The 24665-nt window shown below is 35.3% G+C and overlaps 2 protein-coding genes across 5 annotated transcripts; one reads left to right on the forward strand and one right to left on the reverse strand.

Moving 5' to 3' along the window:
• Positions 1–1761: 1761 nt before the first annotated feature.
• Positions 1762–10389, reverse strand: LOC116105173 (phospholipid-transporting ATPase 1-like). 3 transcript variants are annotated; one of them, XR_004124043.1, is made up of 9 exons: positions 9974–10389; positions 7733–9835; positions 5570–5918; positions 4570–5356; positions 4251–4374; positions 3787–4006; positions 2783–3241; positions 2388–2689; positions 1762–2235 (listed from the first exon to the last, which is right to left on the reverse strand). XR_004124043.1 is itself a non-coding variant. In XM_031391598.1 (8 exons), exons 2-8 carry the CDS (start codon positions 9189–9191, stop codon positions 2488–2490), a joined length of 3603 nt encoding a protein of 1200 aa, XP_031247458.1. In that variant the 5' UTR covers positions 9192–9835; positions 9974–10389; the 3' UTR covers positions 2237–2487. The 3 variants fall into 3 exon arrangements, 1 of the variants encoding a protein (XP_031247458.1); XR_004124042.1 differs by having other exon boundaries at positions 5570–5921; XM_031391598.1 differs by lacking the exon at positions 1762–2235 and having other exon boundaries at positions 2237–2689; positions 5570–5921.
• Positions 10390–21931: 11542 nt separating this feature from the next.
• Positions 21932–24384, forward strand: LOC116105175 (transcription elongation factor TFIIS-like). Of its 2 annotated transcripts, none has more exons than XM_031391602.1 (3): positions 21932–22070; positions 22153–22349; positions 23340–24384. In XM_031391602.1, exons 2-3 carry the CDS (start codon positions 22185–22187, stop codon positions 24240–24242), a joined length of 1068 nt encoding a protein of 355 aa, XP_031247462.1. In that variant the 5' UTR covers positions 21932–22070; positions 22153–22184; the 3' UTR covers positions 24243–24384. The 2 variants fall into 2 exon arrangements, with proteins under 2 accessions (XP_031247462.1, XP_031247463.1); XM_031391603.1 differs by having other exon boundaries at positions 22160–22349.
• Positions 24385–24665: the final 281 nt, after the last annotated feature.

Raw genomic sequence — 24665 nt, forward strand, 5'->3', positions numbered from 1 at the left:
AGTAATTAACATATCTTCCAATCCACTAAGAAAAGTGTTAGGTGGGCAGAAATATCACCAAACCGTGATTCCACGCGCGTTTGAGCAAGTGTTTAGCCGTACAGGTTACGAAAGGATGACGTAGCTAGGATGACGTCATTTTCTGCATTGTCAGCATCAAGATTGGGACCTATTAAAAAATAAAGTTGAGTTCATTGGTCTCCGTTTCTTATCCGTTTCAGACACAACGATTTTTCGAAGGACAATAATGACCTTGATTATACTAACTTGAGACGTTGATTCTTCCGTAATAAAAGAAAAATCGAGGGGCAATCTAGGCTAGAAGAAGACGACAACATCTAGTTAGTTAGGGTTACGTAGGTTGTATAGTATTTTTATACAGCTTGTCCTATTAATTAAATAAATATTATATTATATATAAGCTTTATTGTAATATAATTTTTTTATCAATACAATTTAATAATTATATAAAATAATTTGAATATATAAAAAAGAATTGTATCATAAATTTATTTATTTATTTATATTTCTTCAATTTTATTTAAAGTATAAATCATCTTATTATGAGCATACTAAATTCCTTTAGTCATAATACCCATGTGAACATTTTATTGATGGTTGAAAATAAAATAAAATAATTTGGTACTTCACGATTTCGTATTGGTTTAATAATATTATCAGATCAATATATTGATTTTCGATGATTATTTAAAAGATAAATCTATTATTTTTCATGTGCACCTTATTTGTAATTATGTTTCTTTATTACTACTACTATTTATTTTATAATTTATATGAATGATTGGAAAATAAAACGTGTTCACATTCTTGTGGTCATCTCCTTGAATCAACTATACACATAAAACTATGTTATAACTACATATTGGATTTAATCAGGCTGTATTCCCAATCGTGAGTGTTGATTTCCCATTTAAATATCCGCGATTTAAGTTAGGAGCTATGACGGACCAACAGTGAATTACTGTATAAGTCTCGTCTTGAGAATTAATCGAAATGTACATAAATTGGTCAAACATCTTGATTGAAAAAAAAAAAGATTGATCGAACTGTTAAACATGTAATTTGGTTCCCAATCACAAGTTTGGGGTTTGTTATGTCCCACTCTAGAAAAACTATTTGTCTCTGGCTTTTCAAAGACCGTAGAGTTTGGGTTTAAATATTGAGATCACCTACCACAATAATATAGTGACTTATTTGGTCTTTGGGTTATAGAGTGTTTAATACATCGAGTTAGTTGATATATACGTAAACTGGCTCGATATCTCGGTTACCGCAAAAAAAAAAAAAAAAAAGAGAAAAAAAGATAGTACAGTTTACAGATTGAATTGTACAAAAACTTGTTAGTGGTTGGAGGGCTTATCCCTCTTTTTTTTTTTAAAAGAAAAAAGATGAGAATCCTTCAAACATAAATCCAGAGGCTTTACTACACCTGTACTGTATGTACGAACATTAATTCAATAGGGCCTGCCCCAAAAATTGATTGAATCAAGCAAATACAAAGCACCATGATTGCCACTTTGATTCAAATATTGTTGGTCTTAAATATGGCAGCTGTATTTGTGCCTCTCTGAGTCTCTGGTACAAAGGTAAAAACAAGCTATAAATGTTTGATTTGATTAAACAAACTTATAGAGAGCCAATTCAATGGACGCCATTAATGGCCAAACATTAACCTCTTCTGTGAACATATATTTATGTACTAGACATCACTCATCTTAAAAGAAATCCAAATATGCCCTTCATGATCGTTATCGGCCTCCATAGGTGAAGTTGCAAGATTTGGTCAAGACAAATGAAATTGAATGAAATGACCTGTATTTCTGTCAACAATTTTTTTTTTCTTTTTCCTAATATTTTTCAGTGTCAACCTGATGAACTTTACACAAACTACTATATACTAGGGAATTATATTTTCTGTCCATCTTAGCCATTTCAGGCTACTAATATTGTGATCAAATCCTTACACACTGCCAAATCCTCAACACTCAAAAGAATCAACCGAAGTTGAAAAGCTCCACTCCTGGCTTCGCATCTTCCAACCTTCCCGATTTCAATCATCCAACTGGCTATTTCAATACACCAGAACCACTCTCATTGGCTTTAATCGTCTCACTTGCCCTGACAATCCAATAATCGATAACTCTCTGCTCTGTTGTCTCAATGCCAACCATTTCTTTCGATTACTGGTGCAAAATCAGCTTTTTTGGAACTCATCTGAGGAATGCCAACCACATAACATCACTTACATTATATTGAATAACTATTACATCCCGAGTAAATAATTACAAGGTATTATCAGTTACAACTAACTTCATAATATAAGTATGTACAATTGATAGAATAAGGGAAATAAAACAAGCGCTTACCACAGAACTTTACAACTAGATGCCGTCGGAGAGCCATATCAAGCATGAACTCATGGAAAGCCATCTCAAGATGGGTTCAACAAGAGAGGTAAAGCACATGCTAACTGGAATCCTGATTTGGTTTTGAACTCAAATAATTAGCTTGTTTTCTTAGTACCTCAGCTTCTCTGGCTATCTGGATATCTGAAGGCCAAAAATGTTGATGTACAGCTTTGAAAAGAAAACGAGGGAGCAATGCAACAATTATAATAAGCAAAATGGTGAGCCAATAGGTTGGTGACTTAGCCAGATTGTAGATTGTCCTGCCAAAAACATTAAAGTGTATTCACTTAGTCTATAGAACTAGAATAAGAAAGACAATGAAACATATACTACTAGACATCAGCAAAACTAACCAGTAGTTGGGTAAAATAGGGACAGAATCCAGTACCACCATGCAGGCGTATGTAATAACTATAGATCCCCATACCGCCGCATGAGTAACAAATATCCAACGCTGTATATCCATAGCCAGGTGTATACTAACAAGGATGACTACGGCTAATGTCCACAAACTGCCCATGCTCCAGATATCAATTGTGCTCTCCTTGTAAACGTACAAAGGAATATAGAAGAGAACAAGACTCTGCCATAGTGTGTCACACATAGTGATCCAGAAGAGATGCATATTATATGCCTCCTGTCTATGCCCCGCACCATAAAGTTTTGGATACTGTAACAATGTCCTATGACTTAAGTCTTTGTCCAGAATACCGACAAAAATAGTGGGCACAGATGTATATATAACAGAATAAAATACACTACTCCAATCTGTTAATGCAGAAGTAGTCGAAAAAGCTGTGCACAAAATGTACCTACAGAAAAATGAAAGCATGTTAATAATAAACCACAACTTCAGAAGTGCTTCATGATATAAGATAATAGGAGAAACAAACCCCTAGTACTGAAACTGCCACATTTTTTGTTTACGATGCAAGACCTCAAAAGCAGCCAAAAGAACAAGTAGCTACTTCCAATTTTCTCTAACATCCCACATCAATCAGATATATGGGCCAAAAGTTGACAAAGCTTTAAATCATCCAGATATCCATTCACAATATCCTATTCAAAGACTTATCCATTTATAATGCATTATTTGTCATTTAACAAAGGAGGGAAGTGCTTGCTCATAAGGAATTCAACAGCTATGTTTATTTGTAACTGAAAAAGGAAATTCACAATATTTTTTAAGTTTCTTGTGGTTCAATGATTAATGCTTGGCGGTAAAAGAAGACCAAAACATAAAGAAGTTAACTACCCGAAATCAAAATATATCCCACCAAAGACAATAATAAAAAATATGTTAAACATAGAAGTTTGAAGAAAATATAAATGCTCACATTAAAGAAACTATGCATACCAGAATAGCATCAATACAAAAACAGCATTACGGTAGAAGTTGTATAGAATTAAATAGCCCACACGCTGATAATTCCAGTGTCCATGCACCAAGAGTAATCTTTTCAGAAACCGAAACTGCCCCATTGCAAAGTCTGATGCCATCACTGCTTGACGCCCTTCCTGACCACATATTCCAACACCAACATCCGCCATTTGGATCATAGAAACATCATTGGCCCCTATAAAAATGCCATTGGTCAGGTAAAAGCAAGAATAACAGCTTCCTGGACAAAAGCAATTGTGTGTGCAATGATACATGCTTATGAACATCACAACTATTTCAGAAAAATCAAAACATGACAATAAATATTTGTTTGATGTGTAAGCACAGAAATATAACAAGCTTGCCGGAGCAGATCATCCCAAGCTGAACTGAATCCCCCCTCCCCAGCAGCTAAGTTAATTGTCCGCAAGAAAACTCACCATCACCTATGGCCAGTGTCATATCATCAGTTCGGCTCTTGATTAGATCAACAATTCCAGCTTTCTGCAATGGTGCAACCCGACAGCATAGCACAACTTGACAGGAAGTCGCAAGGTCAAAAAGCTGTTGAAACATAAATGAATTATCAAGTAAATATCAAGGAGTTAAACAAGTTCATAGACTATGGAAGCTAATTCAACTGCATTATGTACCAAAGCATAACTTTAACATTTAAGAAAAGTAAACTGATAGAACAAAGTTAATGTAGTACAACATTTAAGTGGAGTAACAAATAGAAAAGGATAGAAGGATTCATACATCTGTCTCCAAATCCTTCTCCAGAATATACACCAAACTATTTCCATCAATTATGAGTGCCAATGATGCATTCACTTCATCCTTCCCAGAACACCCTTCTGGCACATTGGAAGACTTCGTATCATTCGGAATCTCAAGATGGTTGTTTTCAGTATTCTCTTTTGATTTCGAACTATTTTTTTTTCCATTGGATGATTTCACACCATATTTAGCTTTTTCAGCAGCTAAAAGATTTTTGCATTCCTCCTCAGAATTACCATTTATAATTATTTGCTGCATATCTGTGGACAGAAGTTTGCAAGAAAGACCAATTGAAATTGCTGTCTCTTGTTTATCTCCAGTCAGAACCCAGACCTTAATTCCCGCTTGCCGAAGGGCCTCAATTGCTTCTGGTACACCATCCTGTAGCTTGTCCTCAATTCCAGTAGCCCCAAGTAAATTTAAATTGGATTCAATAAGCAATGCCGTTTGGCGAAGTTTTTGAGCTCTATCGGCTAAAGAGGTGCTTGCATCTTCATACATGCGCTGCCACTGCTCAAGTTCTGCATCAGTAAGATCCCTTGCAGCAACGACAAGAGTGCGTAAGCCCTGTGATGAATATTCAGTCAGATGGCTCTCAGTTGCATGCCTTACAAGGTCATTCCTCTCAGAATCTTTAGCTAATATACCGAACATTGAATTATCAGCACCCTTCACCAACACCTTCACACTATTGTCAGGAAATCTGACAACGACTGACATTCTTTTGCGAACGCTATCGAATTCATGCAATCCCAACACATCAAACCTATATTGAACATAAAAGATAATCATTTGAAGCTTTTATTCAAATACTGAAAACTACAATGTTCATAAAATGTTGTATTAGAGCTAACAACAGAAATGAGTAGCAGAAACATTACTCAGTTTTACAACCACAGGAAAATAACTAGGTAGGATGGGTGGTGATGAAATTCAGGACAGAGAATTGAAAGAAAAGCTAAAGTGAGAAACCATCTACCTTAATCTCTTATCATTGATCTCAATCCCAATGTGGCCAGATGTGCGCTCAAAGAGAGTGTATCCATATGCTGAGGCTGCAGAAACTAGCGCTTGCTCATCTGGAGATTCACCCTGATAATTAATAGTTTCTACATTATCATTATCAAGTGATTCGCTTCCGGTGAAACTGGAAGATCTTCCAGAACTAGGAATTGGGATCACAGTATTACATGCGGCCAGTGTAAGGAAAAACTCATGTGCAGCAATTCGTTCATCACCAGCTAAGTCTTTGGTCAACAACTCCATTAATTCATAATCAACGGCAATTTCCGAGTTAAGTTTCCATCTCCTTCTACCAACAGCTTTTGCTGCTAAAGATAATGAAAGAGTTAATTAAAATAAATTCTCCTCAATTTATCGACTGAAGAATTTGCAGCAAGATTGTCACCAAAAGAAAAATGACAAACAATAAATACAATTTTCATGATGTAGCTTTCTTTGCACGCAATCAATACAGGATTCACTATGAACATTAAAAATTTATTATGTTTTCTAATTTTCAAGTTCTTTACAGATCATAAATACTACAGTCATCAATGAAGATCAGAAAAAATGACTTGAATCAAAATAGATTAGCTTTCGTAATTGTTTATCTCCACAAGTTTACCAGCCATATGGCATAAACTACCTTTTAGACATTGGTGTAGTTCTTCTACCAAACTATGATATTTTTTTTCTTGTTAGGTTAACTGCTGTTATTTTTGTTGTTTTTAGTAACTAATATATCACTTTAATGATAAGGTGTACAATATCAATTACCTCAAAAACCTGAAAGCAAACCATGAATAATTAAATGCCAAAATAAATCATAAGTGTCACCATTACTATCTTTTGAGGTTGTTCTGGTGCTTATATCATTCGTTACTCACAACCAATGGACAGCCCGAAATTGATAATTCAATGATGCAAGAGCTTAAAAAAAAAAAAAAATAAATAAAAAAATTGGTTTGCTTCCTCATATAGATGCTTCTACCAATAAACTCTAAAAATAAGGCCCACTATGACATCAGTCACGGTGATTATGTGTTCCCAACCCTATCCTTCACAAACAGAGGGCATTTGACACAACAGAAGCGAGCCTTCACTAAATTGAGCTTTGAAAAGAAAAAGAGTTAAAATTCTTGATAGACATATTTCAGTTTTATGTTTAATGGCACAATATGAACTAACCAAATGTATTTATCATACAAAAGATTCTAAAATAAATTATTGGCAAAGTAAGCTCGCAATCTCCTAGAGTCCTCATAATCTTGTAAATATACGTTTTCAGTAACACAGGTCTCATCCAGCTAATGGTTCCATTTGGAGGAAAACTTTTCATTCGTAAGGGTTGATTCTAAGCTAATAAAGCACATATTTATCCATTCTACTTTTTATTGATTGTTCCTAATAAGATAAGGACAATGTCTAAATTATCCTTTCATTGCAATTTGTGCAATGGTCTTCATTACTAAGCATGATTTTGAAGGCTCAAACTAACGAAATTACTAATCAACTATAATAACTTTCTTAGTTGCTCCCACTGACAGCTCAATTACTCGGTGTCACTGGTCCAAAATAAGATGAGTAAAATTGGAAGGAATTGAAACGTCAAGACATGCCAATCAACAGTCAGATGGTAACAAGCAAACAGAAACTTGAACCATGGATTGGACTACAAAGAGACCATGTTACAGGAATCTCCTGCTCTAATTCCAGTAAAGAGCTGACATTTTTTACCCTACATTGGACTACAAAAAAGTTTGTAATCGTAGTTAAATTGTATTACTATGCTAACAACGGAAACAGACAGCCACAGCATTAAAGAACACATGATATCATAAGCGTATACATGACATATAAACAAATAAAAGAAAATAATTGCTATAGCCATGTAAGATCAGAAGAACATAAAATTTTAACCGGCATTGATCACTCAATGGCTGCATCATACACAGTGTTCACAACATTTGTAAGTCAATACATTCAATGACATATAAGAAACAGTATAAAGAACCTAAAATTTCATGACGAATTATTCTGCCAGCATGCACTGGTTTATTGATATTGGATCTCGTAGCCTTGAGAGCAACATGCCTCTACCATAAAGGAAAAAAGTCATCAAATTACAAAGTTGACATACCTGCAGTTCCCTGTCCTTCAAATGAATCGGTCACAAGCAAGGAACTCCCGTAATTGTTCCCGTACACACTTGCTCTTCGAAATTCCATTTTGTTTTCTGTAAGTGTCCCAGTTTTGTCTGAAAATACATATCGTATTTGACCCAAATCCTCATTTATATTCAAAGATCTACACTGAAACCTTGAACCAGTGCTGCTGTCATACATGTGCCTGTCTTCAATCATGAAATATGACTGTCCCAAACGAACCAGTTCCATTGTAATGTACAGAGAAATTGGTATCATTATCTGAAACACTATAACAGAGCTCAAAAAGGAGAAAAAAGTCTCCATGGGAATCCCATAATATTTGTACTTTTTAAATTTATCCTTCCCATATGTGAAATACACTTTCCTGTAATAAGGCAAAGTGTTAAGCTCCTCTTTGTGGCGTAGAAGCCATAGCCCCATCCCACAGGCCACCACCATACACATAACTAAAAGAAAAACGGACAACCACAGGGTTTCCCTGTTCATGTAACCTTCCAATCTGCTTCTCTTGGATGGAGATGCTGCACTATTCAACATTGCTTTTGTTTCCTGTCCTGCATATACCACAACACCGATGATCGATTCAGTGTTCTTCAGCTGACAACCACGCAAAACGATGTTTGATTGGCTCAAGGAGAACTTTTGCCCATTGAACTCCATATTGGCCGTGAACTCATAAATATTCCTGTTGGGTTGCTCACATCTGATCAGCCCTGATACAGAATCTTCTCTGATCGGCCCTGATATAGGATCTTCAGGTCCTGCAGAAACCGTTTCTTGCCTAGCATACCTTGTCTTCAAGTTTGACTCACCATCCAAATTCATTGTCTGAATGTAAGCAAGCCCACTAGGATCGCTAGTGCTCAACAAGACAATGTCACATGGAATTGTCTCATCAGAAAGGATTTTCACGACCTCACCAGCCCGGATTTTTTTCCATTTTTTCAACTGAAACCGATCACCTTGAAGCACCAGAGCTTCCCGATTGTTCTCTTTTTGGTCTGATCTGTGTCTTCGCCAATCCTCATAGCCATCTTTAATAGCTGTCACACAAAGCACAAACAGGAGGGGGAAAAGAGACACTGTCCTCCCAAAGACGGCAAGAGGGGGAAGCTGGTTGAGAGCAGCAATTGCCAGAAAATATAAATAGGCTACCCGATGGAACTGAATGAAAATATTCTTGGGCAAGAAGGTAATCAGTGTGTACTTGCTTGTTGTGATCTCATTCCCAGTGAACTCATACTTGTCATTGGTTTTCCTAGGATCATTAATGTAAATTAACCTGGTATTCTCTTCATGAAGAAGATTATCTTCAAACTGCGTGCTTTTGTGGCGAACCCTTTGTGACTTACCATGCTTTTCCTGCATCAAGGTAGACCCTTTGGAGATTTCAAAGGAACTGGAACTGCGATTGTTGTTCTGCAACTCCATTACACCCGAAGAAAACAGGTGTCCACTCTCTTCTGCAGGGCATGCCAATGACAACTATGTAAATGAAGGTCCCCAGAATAGAAATCCCTTGTCTTAGCAGTAGAAGAAAGGTGAGATTCAACAGATTTCAGACAAAAACCAGTATCTCTAATAGAGACAGTATTTGTTGTCAGGAGACCCCAAAGAGGTAGAAGGATGATCCGGTGATAACAGCGATGGCTACCGCCCACCACTCATAAATTATTTTCCAATGCCCACATATAACTTTCCCCACGTTTGACAATAATTCATCACCACAATCAAACCCCTCCTCTTTTCTTTCCCCAGCCAAACTAAACAAGCCAGAGATATCTCAGCCCCCTTTTGTTAAAAATTGGGAATACGTTTTCCAATGCAAACCCAATTTTTATGTTTAATCAAATCATCATCTCTCCCAGTCATTCACTAACTGGCTCAGAGCTTTAACTTCTAAAGAGAAAACATATCAAAACTGTCCTTCCAATAGCGAATAAATAAAAATCCAAACTTTATCACCAAAAAATATAAAACCTTGACAACACAATCGATTCAAATGATGACAAAATCCCTGATCAGATCCAGATAACAACAACAATCTACGGATCAATCCTCCAGATATGCCAAAACTGAAAAAACACACAAGACAAATAAACAAACACCAGCAGCAATTAAAACACGTATCAGAACATGACAGACATTAATAACCTAACAACCCTAATCCCACTTCAAAAGAAAAACAAAAACAAAAGCCACAAATTACATACCTAAAACACGCTTAATCTTCCACTAACAACGGACCTCCCACTCTGTTAACACTTACCAATGGACAAAGTGAAAGCAAAAATAAAAAGCTTATCTCTCGGGATTAAAAAAAGAGAGGGAAATCAGACGGGCTTTGAATGCACTGAAAACGAAATCATAGTGAAATGGCAGAGGACAGAGGGAGGGATCAGATCAGGATCAGATCTCACCCCGAGTTAAAAATGTGAATAAAAAATAATAATAATTAAAAAAATTATGAAAGGGAAAATCGAAAAAGGAAACAGAATTGAAATAGGAAAGGGTTAATTGGGAAAACGGCGAAGGGGAAGGCGAAGGAGAAAGCGGTGGGACGGACGCAGGGCAAAAGCAAAAGCACAAACACCGAAAAAATGGGGCCCAGACAGAGATGGAGATGCCTGGATTTGTGGTAAACCTCAACTCATGGCTTTTGTCCTGTCGCTTCCCTTCTTTCTATTTTTTATATTATTATTTTATGCTAATCCTAATTAATTAACCTTAATTAAACTAATTAATCCAAATTCACTTTCCTCTTATTTTAGACATAATTTTATTTTATTTCTTCTATGTGTTCATTTAATAATTATTGGATTAAAATTCCCAATTATGGAATTTTCAAAATTTTTAATCTAATAATTTAGAAAAATATATTTAATCATTTTTTAAAATTGTTACTTAAGAATTATCAACGTGGATGAAAATAATACAAAAATACTCGTTACAACATTGTACTTATTTTTAATCAATCAAATTAATAGAGTTATCCTTAAATAAGATCATTAAGTCTAAGTATTTCTCAATTTGTAATTTTTTTTTTATATTTTTAGATTAAAGAAATTAACCTTTTATTTTTTTTATCTAAATGTCTAAGTCAGATTACGTACATCCTAACTAATCTCTAAAACCCTGAAATTGATAATCGAATAAATCTCTTTTGTGACCCGTGACCACTTTTATTAACAACAAAAAATAACGAACTCAACCTTTTAAATATTATAAATTAACCCTATATTTGACAGTAAATAACATTACTATCCATTTTTTTAATTATTGAGAAAATAAAAAATGAAATAAGTAGAAATAAATATTTAATAAATAAGAATACAACAATTTGGGAATGCAAATTCCTCCGCATCGGAAAATTAAAGGAAACTTTTGTTTCATAATTTAGTGCACCGTCGAAATAAATTCCAGATTTCAGATTCAGTGTACCGTACGGTTGTACTTGTACTGGCCAACAAACGGCGAATCGTTTTGACGGGACGGAACAGTCGACTTCTATTTCTATACAATACAAAGGGGCCTTTTCAAATATGTCAAGTCGCATTCGCCTCCTCCTCGAAGACGGGAAAATTTTTGTGTATCCCGAAATTGTCCCTGCACCAAATGGGAGGAGCCGAGGAGTTCCGGGGCCGTTAGTGAGGAGGAGATCGTGTGGTTGAGAGTCGATTAGCAGGTGTAGTACAGTAATTGAGTAGCAGAGTTTGCTGAGTTCTTACTCCATCTGTCAGTGACACTGTGCTGCTCTGACTTCTTCAAATCTTAAGAGCTTCGAATTTAAAGGGGTCGGTTTGAGTCCAGTATTTTTTTTTTCTTTTTTCTTTTTTTTAAGAAAAACCAGAACCTTTGGATTTCAAATCAACGGCTTTGCGGCGCTAACAATTTAAATTTCTTATCTCTTACTTTAACTTTAAATAGTAAGAAATGTTAAATTTTTATTTATTTTCTTCGAACTTTTTTTTTATACAAATACAAAAGAGAAATAAAATTGTAAATAGGAAACTAGTGTAAATTTAGAAAACGATTAAAAGTTATTTTCACAAATATGAAAATCTTGTTAACCGAACCACCCTTTAAACCGATTATTAACCAAACCAAAATATCGCTTTTAGTTATCGGTCAACCGATTTTAATAAAATTTGAAGTTACACTTTTAGAATAAGAAGGACTACAAATGGACGTCTCACAGTCGTCGTTTTCAAATACCTCAAATCATAATCCAACGCCTACATAACAAACAAATCAACACCGAGACGCACATAATTAGGCTCATGGAAAATAATAGAGTCACTGAAAGTTGTGCACCAAATGATATAGTAAAATCCTGACCGTTAATTAATATTAACTGATAATGAAACAACAATTAAGATTTTATCACGTCATTCAGTGTACAAATTCGATGCGTAATCTCATGTGACTGTACCATTACTCTTAGGCTCAGTTAGTCTCCGATTGAGACATCTCATAAATAAAAACTCAGACGCAAAGCTTCCAATCAAACCGTAAAGCTAAAAATACATCAAACCATCGAAGAAGAAGAAGAACACTGAAGCCCGATCATGGCATTCTCTTCTGGCCTCTTATCTAAATCCAAACAGAAAAGTAGTGGAGGAGCAGAAATGGAGAAGACAAAAAAGAAAAGATACAGAAAAGTGAAAGGAGAAAGGGGAAGAAGACGAAAAAGAAAAGGAAAAGAGGAGGTGAGGAAGAGAAAGAAGACGAAAAAGAAAAAGAAAATCGGTGAAGGAGATAGAGAAGATGAAAAACTGAAAAGTCCGACAAGAAAGAGAAAGTAGTGAAAGGAGAAGAAGACGAAAAGAAAAATAATTGAGTGGAGAAGCAGACGTAAGAAAATGTGTGGAGAAGCATACTGTAGTCTGCGTGCCCAATACCCAAGAAAAAGTGGGGCCAAGAAACAGTAAGGAAAAAGAAGGAGGAATGTTTTTTAATTTTTTTTTAAAACCGGTTTTGATTAACGGGTTTAATATTGCCCTTAAACAGTTAATTGAACCAAAAATTTGGTTTGATTATTTTTTAAAAGAAAAATGCCTCGATGTATTCACCTAATCAAACGAGTTATGTATTACATTAATAAATATTTCACGAATAAATAGTCATTCATCAAATATAGATGATTATCTATTATTATTGAACAATCGTTCGTTTAAAATAGATTCTCATTTATATTATATAGATGGTCATTTATTTAAAATGGATACCCGTTCATAATTTAAACTAAAAAAATTTAGCTTAAATTGTTTATGGACGCTCACCCTCAAAAGAGGATCGACGTCCATCTTTTAATATTAACAAATTTTAAAATTTAAATTTATTTAATGCATTCATTATGAATACTAATTGAGTTAAGAATATGACATTTGCCCAATTACTTTGAATATGGATAAAAATTTAATGAAGCTTGGCCGATTACTTTAAATATGGACAAAAGTTGAATGACAAAAATTAAATGAATATAAATAATAGCTTGTCCATTGAATGTAAAATTTTTTAAAATTGTTTGGATGGGAGATGGATGCCTATCCATTTTAAATGGATGTCCGTCCATATAATATGAATGGGAGTCCATTAAATATGGACAGACGTTTATAAATATTAGACGACTGTTCATTCACGAAAAACTTTAATGTGGTCACGTTTGATTGGTTGTCATGTCTTTTGGTACAAAAATTCGGTGTTCATAGCATTACTCTTTAGAAAATCGAAATCGAACTGGTTAATCTGAAAAACCAGTTTTACTGTTCGATTCGGTTTTTTTTTTTTTCAGCCCTAGTTTTCCACGGCTTTTAATCTAAAAAAATTTAAATTATATATGAGATATATTTTTAAAATATTAAAATACAATTCAGAATTTTAAATTGTATTTTAGTTTTTAAAAATTATTTTTAATCACAAATCAAACATGCCGAAAATTTATTTATCTTGTACTTTAGTGCACACGACTAAAACAACTCATATAATAAGACATTACTATTTAATGTGTTTTGTTCGCCTGTTACACAACATTAAAGATAAAAGTAAAATAATTTATTACATTTCTTCTGAATAATATATTTGATAAAAAAATTAATTTGTATTTATTAAAAACTAGTCTAATTAGTTACTTCTGATCTAGTACAGTAAAAGATACTGTAAAATTTATTTGCCCTTGAGGCGCGTTGGTTAACAGTAATAAAAGATTATTTTGGTAACCAATTTTTTAATCTAGATATTACCTTGCTCGGTTGTTAGTAATAAAATATTTTGATAATTTTCTAATACTAATAATAATTATTGTAAACAATTTTAGAGGTAATCTGATTACTGATTGAAATTGTGTTATTTTAAAATTAATGGGATAATCCTATTTTTGTTCCCATTTTACCCATAATTAATTAACATTTCGAACACAAATATCCTCGTATGTCTGTCAAATAATAATTAACTCAACTATGCAAAATGACTTTTGTAACCACATAAATTCATTTTTTGAACAAAAATGTCTCTCATTTTACATAAATTAATCTTAATTTTGTTACAATTTTACCCCTAAGTAATTAAATGTTTGGACAATAATGATCTTATTCTGAAAACTATTTACATGAATACCACCCAAAACACCCCACCCCACTGACTGAAGATGACTGTCGGTTGCTGACTATCACTGCCGCTATCATCGACAATCATTGAAATGACGCACGACTGGCTGGATCTGACCAATTGTGTACTGATCTGGTTGTTTTCAGCTGGATCCATGGTAAAAAATAGTCAAATCCATGGTGGGCTTGAAGGGTGAGTTTTACCCAAGCCCATTTATGTGGGAGCCCCTAACCGTACATGCCGAGTGTGAGAGAGGATGTGAGAAACTGTATTTGTCTCATATAGCCATGATGGGCTTTGTGGAGAAATATTTTCTTGTGTATTCATAATGAAATGTACAATAAATTTATAGCAAAAACAAAAATCTAATCTAGGAAGTAAATTGTTACATTCCTATTATAATTCTATTTCCTATATTACAAAGAGAATAATTCTATTTCCTATATTACAAAGAGAATAATTCTATTTCCTATATTACAAAGAGAATAATTCTATTTCCTATTTTACATTTCAACACTCCCCCTCAAGCTAGAGCATATAAGTCTTATGCACCAAGCTTGTTACAAATAAAGTCAACACGAGAACCTTTGAGAGACTTAGTGTAAAACCCCACTCCAGTCAGGTATCCTCTGAATATCCCTCAATGCGATCCCGAGGAACATGTCTGGAGAACGATTTGTATTTAGAAAAAAAAATCTGTATAAGGAATAATAATATATCCAAAACATGCATATAAATTCACGCGGATCTAAACTTATAATTTACAAACTTAAAGAATTACAAGATAAAAACATATTATAGGGTGGAAGCTTCCAAATGTATTCATAGATATTATCATTACATATTTACATCAAGATAAAAATATCGAGATGATAATAAATCATCTCCCCTCACGTGTAGTCCGCCTGTCTCTAGCATCCCTCGCTTCTAGTCCACCGGCAAAGCAATCAACAATGAAAGGGTGAGCGCTAATCGCTCAGTAAGGAATGATCCGTTTATCTGTTAACACATCACTTATCTTTTACATCTAGGGATACTTCCCATTTTATTACTAATTCATATGCTATTCATCATTTTATCCATGGCTATATAAACATCAATTGTACACACACATCACATATCATGACATAACATCTAAAATCATCTAACTGAGTATAAATCTCTCATATGTAAATAACATCATAACTCATTTAATCCAACTAAATGCATATGAAACATTTAACTCTAGCCGATCGGACCTTTCTTAGCATCTTAAGCACTTCATATCATCTAGCCTCATTTCATCTAGAGCTCATATCATCGGGAGGCGTGCTTACGCGTTTATTAGCATCTAAAGCATATATTCATCTTTCCTCACCGGTTATCGATATGCTTACGCGTTTCCATCGTGTCTATATGCTCTCTATCATGTCTATTTGCATCTCTAACATCTTATGGCATGTAAATACATATTTTGGTAGCTAATACTTTTAATTCATCTTGGATTATCAATCCACTTACATTACCTCTTGCTCACATACATCATCTTAAAACATGTATTATATTGCATCTTCATGCCATTTCATAACATTACATGTATTAACATCATGACCATGTATATCTTTCAAATATCATCTAACTAATGGGTAAACATTAGTACATGTTATACTACAATAATACATTAATAATCAATTCATAATCATAAGAATTGATATGTTAAATCTTAAACTTTAATACCAGTTTATGTCTCAGGCCATTTTCCATCCTTTTCCAAACGAATGGGCTCTTGGCATAAACATAAATTTATAGGTCTGTGTCTTAGCTTTCTAATGCTTCAAGAATCATCTCATTTCGATTTTTATAACTCAAGTTATGGTCGAAATACAGAAGTAGGGTTACCAAAACCCCTAAGCCCATTAAATCCGAATTTTCATATTACTATGCAACATCAATTCCTATTGACATTAACCAATAGATACTTGTGGATCAAATAAACCTCCCCTTGATAGTCTTTAACATCTTAAGGGAAGTGTAAAATCCATTTCCATAATCCTCCATTATGCTATAACATTGTAAGCTAATGCAAACAACACATCAACACTTCTAATAGCAACCATTCACACCATGTGGCCTCCATACTACAATTTTTGCCACAATCAGTATCTACACTTCATTTTCTTTAATCAAACATAACAACTCATAAAACATAAAGAGCAATAACTTCATGTATAATGAATTCAAGGCAATAAGTAAAATAATGAGTTCAACACACTTGCCATCAACTAATTCTATGCCTTAAAGCCTTAATTTAAGGTTTCATAAAAATCTACAAACCCTAGCATAAACCCTAAGTCATGGGGTTTCTTCCTTACCTTTTTAAAGACTTCCTCCAACAAATCCTTTGCCTTTGACTTCTTTTACACCTTAATCCTACATATATAACATTATACCTCAACATCTACCTCAAATCTTCAAATACATCAAACTAAAGTTTTTAATCCTTACCTTAAACCCTTCAAATTGAAGATCCAAGGCTCCTATCTTGTTCTTCTTGAAAAATTATGCAAAACTCCTTGAAACCTAGAGAAAGAAAGCTTGTTTCATGGAAGATTTGAGAGAAAATGGAAGAAATGTTGAAGAAAGGCTCTCTCTCTTGGCTTGAACATTTCATCTCATTTTAGGAAAATATTCATTTATTTTCCAAAATTATGCAATTGGCCCAATTATTTTAATTGTATAACTCATAAGTCCTAATTCTTCATATAAGGGCATTTTGGTCATTTCACACTAGCAATTATTACTTAATTAATGCCATTAATGCAATGAAGCCACTCATCCTTGACTTTTTCAATGCTTATCCATAGGTAAAATACATTTTGCCCCTAAGCCTCTTTATGTAATTGATTCATACCTTCCAAATGAATTGACTATTTTGCCCTTAGTTAGATTTTATGCTTTTTAACATAATTAAACATTTAAAGGACTATTTTGAGTTAGGAACATACCTTTGACATCTTGGGTATTACACTTAGTAAGGATACTGCTACTGGTCGTTGGAATTGACATAACTAGTTGCAATACACCCTGATAAACTTTCTCTCGAACAAAGTGACAATCAATTTCTATGTGTTTAGTCCTCTCATGAAACACTGGATTTGAACAATATGAAGGGCAACCTGATTATCACAGAGTAACTTCATTTGTGATACTTCGACAAATCTCAACTCTTGAATTAGTTGTTTTAACCAAACCAGCTCACAAGTGGCTAAGGCCATTGCACGATACTCTGCTTCAGCACTTGACCTTGCAACAACTGCTTGTTTCTTACTTTTCCATGAAACTAGGTTTCCTCCAACAAGAACCAAAATCCTGAGGTAGAACATCTATCAGATGAGAACCGGCCCAATCAACATCTGAATATCCGACAATATGCGAATGGCCCTTATTTTCATACAGTAAGCCTCTACCTGGTGCTCCCTTGATATACCTCAAAATCCGACAACTGCATCCCAATGACTATCACATGGAGTTTGAAGGAACTGACTCACAACACGATAGAAAAAGAATATCCGGTCGTGTGATAGTAAGATAGTTAATTTTTCCAACAAGTCTTCGTACCTTCCAGGATCAGTAAGAGCTCCCCTTGTCTAGGTGAAGTTTTAAATTAGGATATATAGGAGAGTCTATTGGTCTGCAATCTGACATCCCTGTTTCCTCTAGAATATCCATTACATACTTCCTCTGAGAAATAACAATACCAGATTTAGACTGAGCGACTTCTATGCCAAGAAAGTATCTGATAGCCCTAAGTCTTTCGTCTGAAAGTGTTTGAACAAGTGTTGCTTCAACTGTTCAATGCCTCTTGATCACTTCCTGTAATAACAATACATCGACATAGACACCCAATAGATACACTGCCCTGATGATGTATGTCTATAGAAAACAGAGTGATCAGACTCACATCGAATCATACCAAACTCTTGATAACTGTGCTAAATCGTCCAAACCAAGCTGAGGAGACTGTTTTAGACCATATAAGAACGACGAAGTTTACATACCAAACCAGACTCCCCCTGAGCAACAAAACCAGGAGGTTGCTCCATATAAATATCTTCCTGAAGTTCACCATGAAGAAAGCATTCTTAATATCCAATTGATGCATAGGCCAGTTCCGAATGGTACCATAGCAAAGAACAACCGACGAAAGACATCTTACAACAGAGAAAAATTATTAAAATAATATTCCCATAGATCTGAGTGTATCCCTTGGCCACCAAATGGGCTTTCAGCCGATCAACCTTACCACTGGACCAACCTTGACAGTGTAAATCCATCGACAACCAACATCGAATGGCCCGGAGGTAAGAAAACTAACTCCCAAGTATGATTATGATGCAAAATAACATTTCTTTAACCATTGCCTGACGCCACCCGAGGTGAGAATTGCCTCATAACATTGCAAGGAATAGAAACAAAGAAAGGGTGGAGACAAGGCATAATATGAAGGATATAAATGAGAAACTCAAAAAATTGTAGATGGGATGAGGTTGCGTGTAGACCGCATACTTTTACGAAAGATATGGGAAACTGATCAGCTGGAGACAAGACCGTGCATTGGAGGAATCAGGCATAGGACCTGCAGTAACAAGGATCCAGGAACGGCAGCGGGAACATCAAGATCACCTGTAAAAGGAACAAGACTATTGTCGACAGGAAGATGGTATTAGTAGTAGACTGAGGTATCGAAACAAACGAATGTGGGAAAGCAACGTATGGAATTGGTAGAACATCCACTACCGGATCAACTCCACTAGAGGATGAGGAAAAAATGGAGAAGACTCAAAGAACGTAACATCAGCAGAGATGAAGTAGCGATGTGTGACGGGAGAATAACACTTGTAGCCCTTCTGAAGACGTGAATACCCTAAGAAAATACATTTCGTAGACTTGGCTGACAGTTTATCCTGACCAGGAGGGAAAATGTGAACAAAACAGGTGCTCCCAAAGACACGCGGGGGAAGAGAAAATAATGGAGTATCAGGGAATAATATGGAGTGGGGAAAAAAATTCCGAGAAAGAGAGAAAAAAATTTGAAATTTCAGACACTTGGCTCTGATACCATGTGGAGAAATATTTTCTTGTGTATTCATAATGAAATGTACAATGAATTTATAGCAAAAACAAAAAACTAATCTAGGAAGTAAATTGTTACATTCTTATTATAATTCTATTTCCTATTCCTATTATAATTCTATTTCCTATATTACAAAGAGAATAATTCTATTTCCTATATTACAAAGAGAATAATTCTATTTCCTATTTTACATTTCAATAGGCTTGATGGGTTTGGACCCTGGCCGTGCACACTAGGCATAAGACTAATGAAAATCCTAAAGAATGTATGGGCTTTTGAAAAGATATGGTGAGTCTTTATAGGTTTGGATCCTGGCCGTGCACGCTGAACGTATGACTAATGAAAATCTTGAAGAATGTATGGGCTTTCGAAAAGATAAAGATGGAAAGGGTAAAGAGAAAGAAAGTCTTTTGAGCAACCTACCTAACATAAGGATTCTAACTTACCCTATTAGAGCAAATGAAGATTCTCAAATGGGGAAAAACGATAGTCAACATTAGAGTTGGTCAAGGACAAGTCGCTCATGGGCCTGGGACCGGTCCCAGGCCCATGAGCAATTCTAGGACCCGGACCAGTCCCTAGGACTGGTCCTATGGGCTCAGGACCGGTCCTATGGGCCTGGAAAATTTCTTCGCCCCCCCTGCTTTTTTTTTAATATATTTTAGGGGCGAAATAAAATTTTGTAGGGGGTTTTTAGTATTTTTTAGGGCCTGGAGAATTTTTTTTTTTAATAAATCTTATAATATTTATTTTAACCCCTATAATTTATGTTTACTTCAAAATTTATAGGAGGTTTTATATAATTATACAAGGAACTAAAATAAAAATATGTAAAAAAAATTGGGCCGAGGCTTGAGCCTTGGAGGAGGGCCCAGTGGAGGGATTGAACCCTTCTCCTTAGGCCTGGTCCCGTTTTGGGACCAGACCTCCTAGGACAGATCTTAGGATCGGGTTTTTGGGCTGGGTTTTTGGACCCAGTCCCAAATGCCCACCTCTAGTCAACATGTATTAAACAACACTAAGAGCAAAGCCATACCATGCCCTTAAAGAAACTAGTGATGATTGCCATGAATGCTACCCTCGAGGATGTGTACAAAAAGGTCTTTGTCCATTCCTGTCAACATGGTGCACCTCTCAGTAGAGGGGCGTGAAAACGCCGTGGAGACTTTGACCGAATGAATAGGGATCAATTGATAGACATTTGATTGAGGAAGAGAATCCATAATCCAAGATGAATGCTTTTTTTTTTTTCATTACGTGCTGACTAGTTGCCTACTTGCATGATCAATCGTTGGACGGGGAAATTGCGTGAATGACAAGACCGGCCTAACCTAAAGTAAAGGCTCTTCCCTGTGGTGAATCTTGATTGACTAACACTAGGGTTGAGATGCTTGAGACTTAGTTGTCTCTCAAAGGATAAATGAAATTTACCAAACACCGCATGACGTTTTTTGAAGACTTTATTACATTCATGCTTGTGTTTAAAAAAGAGTAGAGTAGAAAAAGAATAAATAAAAACAAACAATAAGCATGAAAAACATCATATAATATGATATCGGTGTCCGTTACAAATTAAAAAATTAAGAGTCTGTTTGATTCATTATTCTGATACTTTTTAGAATAATATTTTAAAAAAAGTTAAATTGGGTGAGTATTACGATGTAGGATTTGGAAATTAACAAAAACACTCCCTATGTTTGTTTATTTACTAAACACCCCTATAATAAAATATTAAAAGTTAACGAAAACACCCCCAACCCATGCATTAAATACCGATAGCCGACCACCATCGCCAGAAGGTGGTCGGAGTCGCCGTATCAGCACATGATCGATTGGATCTTGCTGGTCGTTCGCTGATATGACCTTTTTCGGTCAGATCCATCGTGGATCTAACCGCATTTGGTCATCAATGAAGGCCAAAGATACAGCCATCGTTGATGGCCAACGATGACCATATCTTGGCTATCATTGACGACTGGTTACGACCAAAGCCGTGGATCTGGCTGAAAAATGTTAGATCGGCACACTACCAGCCAAATTTAGCCTGTAGTATACCAATATACCAAATTCTGGCCAGCTTTCGGCAATGGTGGCCAGAATCTGGTAAATGTGGGTTGTTGGGATGTTTTTGCAATTTCTATAAAAAATATTTAGGGATATTTAGTTAAATTAACAAATTTATGGTGGTTTAAAAGAAATAAAATAATATAGAATAATATTCTGAGAATAAGTCAATTTTATAATTTAACTTTATTGGGAAAACCTATAACGGTATTCGGAAGAGTGTAACAAACTGACCCTAAGATATTATAGTAGGAGTACCACATACTAAGACAATGTATTTTACATTGAAGCCCAAACAAGGCCCAAGCCCAATCTGAACTCGAGGCCCAAGAAGAAGTATATTTAAAATAATATTATCTACATAGAAGCATACTATACATGATACCAATTCATATTCACAAACCGTCCGCCCTCACAGGCTTCGCAAAATAAGCAGCGTTTTCCACCACCTCCCTCAGGCATTATCAACTGGCTTCTACTGTTTTACCTGGTCAGATCATTCCAATCAAAGTCTTCCTATCTCTCCGGTACGCCTTTTCTTATTTTCCGGCCACTAGATCTAACTTTTTTTGTTTTTCCTTAATTTTTCTAACTAATTTTGTTTTCTAGGGTTTAGGTTTATTTAGGGATTTTCTGAAGATATGGAGAAAGAGCTGGTGGAGCTATTTGAAGCAGCCAAGAAGGCGGCGGACGTGGCGGCCGTTGACGGAACATCGTCGAGTGGACCCGAGGTTTCGCGATGTGTCGATGCGTTGAAGCAGCTTAAGAGCTTTCCTGTCACGTATGACATCCTTGTCTCCACTCAGGTATTCGTTATTATCATTATTATTATTATTATTTTTCTAATTTGGATTTTCTGTCACGAGTGAGAGATTATTTGTTTAATATGTGATTAGGGTTGTTGATTGTCTATTGTTTTTAGGGTTAAATAAAGTGGAAAAAAGAACTGTTACTAATAGAAGTAAGGAATAAAGACTTTTCCTTTAGCCATGTGATTACTTTTATTTGGATTTAAATTAGAGAATCTTTTGGAGTTTATGTTTGAAGGTGAAGCTGTTACCTCTTTTCCCCTGTGCAAGCTAAAAGTTTTGAATGGATAAACCAATCAATTATTTGTCTGTAATTTAATATGATAAATATGATCCATATAATCCAAAGCATAGAATTTTCTATTGTGATAAATTATATCTTCAAAATCATCATGACCAAGGTATATGTCAGTTAAACTTCTGACTCCGATTTTCTGAATGACCAATTTACCTGAACAATAGATAGCCAATACTTTTTGGAGTATCAGATTAAAGATATAACAAAATTGTACCAGCTTGAACTGGCCAGTGTCTCTAAAAGAAGAAGCAGAGTGTTTCATGAGCAGATGTTCAAAAACGATGGATAGCCATAATTTGTTGGATTATCAGATTAAAGAAATAACAAAAGTGTACTGACTTGAACTGGTCAGTGTCTCTATAAGAAGAAGCAGAGTGTTTTGTAAGGAGATCTTTAAAATGAAGCCAACTTTTTTCCTAAAAGTTGTGGCTTTTACAGCTCCTAATGATCAGTTCTCAGTTATGGCTATCCATCGTTCAGGTAAACTGGTTGTTTGGAAAATTGGAGACAGAAGTTTAACTGACAAATCCTTGGTCGTGATGATTTTGAAGATATAATTTATCACAGTAGAAAATTCTATGCCTTGGAAAATATAGGTCATAATTAAACAAGAGGTTGACCTTGTTCATTTATATACACTTCGTATCCTTGTTTATACAGTCAGTTAAAATTTCTATATCATATTTCAGGTTGGGAAACGTCTTCGGCCTCTCACGAAACATCCTAGGGAGAAGATACAGAATGTGGCTTCTGACTTGCTTGAGATTTGGAAGAAAATAGTCATAGAAGAGACAAACAGAAAAAAGAAAAATGGTAGCACTGAAGTGAAAGTTGAGAAGGTTCAGAAGGCTGTAAAGGTTGAAAAGGTTTCAACAAAAGAAACTGTCAAGATTGAGAAATCTGGCAGTTTTTCAAGGTCAGAAACTGTGCGGGTGGAAAAAAGGGAAGTAAATGGGGGTGCTGAGCCTGTCAAGGTTGAAAAGATAATTAAGGAGGAGAAGCAAGCTTCTAGTGTTAAAAAACCAACACAGGCACCCTTTGGGACCCCAAAGCTGACAGCATTGGTTAGATGTAATGATTCTTTGCGTGACAAAATTAGGGAACTTCTTGTGGAGGCCTTGTCCAAAGTTGCTGGTGAGGCTGCTGAAGAAGAGGTGCATGCAGTAAATGCATGTGATCCAATCCGGGTCGCTGTATCTGTTGAATCTGTAATGTTTGAAACATTAGGCCGGTCTAACGGCTCCCAGAAACTCAAGTACAGATCTATCATGTTCAACATCAAGGATCCAAAAAACCCTGATTTGAGGAGGAAGGTTCTCCTTGGAGAGGTCAAGCCAGAGAGGCTTGTCACAATGTCCCCAGAAGAAATGGCAAGTGATGCAAGGCAACAGGAGATTAGCCAAATTAAAGAGAAAGCTCTGTTTGATTGTGAGCGAGGTATTGCACCAAAGGCTACAACTGATCAATTTAAGTGTGGTCGTTGTGGTCAACGTAAATGCACTTACTATCAAATGCAGACTAGGAGTGCCGATGAACCTATGACAACCTATGTAACATGTGTAAACTGCAACAATCATTGGAAGTTCTGCTAATTAGATTTCCTCTATATCTGCCATTCTTGTTGAGAAGAAATTGAGCAGATTATCCGGAAACTTGATCCCCTTTGTAACGAACAATCAGTCGAGTCTAGTCTTTTAAGGTTTAGAAGAAAGCTTTGTTGATTTTTTTTTCTTTCTTCTTTAGGACAATCTTCATTGGGGTAACTGGGCATTTTCGAGGTGGTCTGATTGTAATTTCTGTGAAGAAATCCTAATATAATCAGGTACACCTCATTTCTAGTTCCTCCTCTCCCAGCAGTCAGTCAGTAGTAGGTTTTTTTAGTGTTTCTGTTAGCTATTTTTTTTTTTTTTTTAGCTTATTTAATGTATTCTTCTGATCATCAAATTTGTTTCAACCACCCTTGTATGACCTAGTGGGTGCTGTGTGTTTCCTAGATGTTGCGGTGAGGAGAGTGT

The sequence above is a fragment of the Pistacia vera genome, unplaced genomic scaffold, assembly GCF_008641045.1.
Source record: "Pistacia vera cultivar Batoury unplaced genomic scaffold, PisVer_v2 Contig495, whole genome shotgun sequence".
NCBI classification, from domain to species: Eukaryota; Viridiplantae; Streptophyta; class Magnoliopsida; order Sapindales; family Anacardiaceae; genus Pistacia; species Pistacia vera.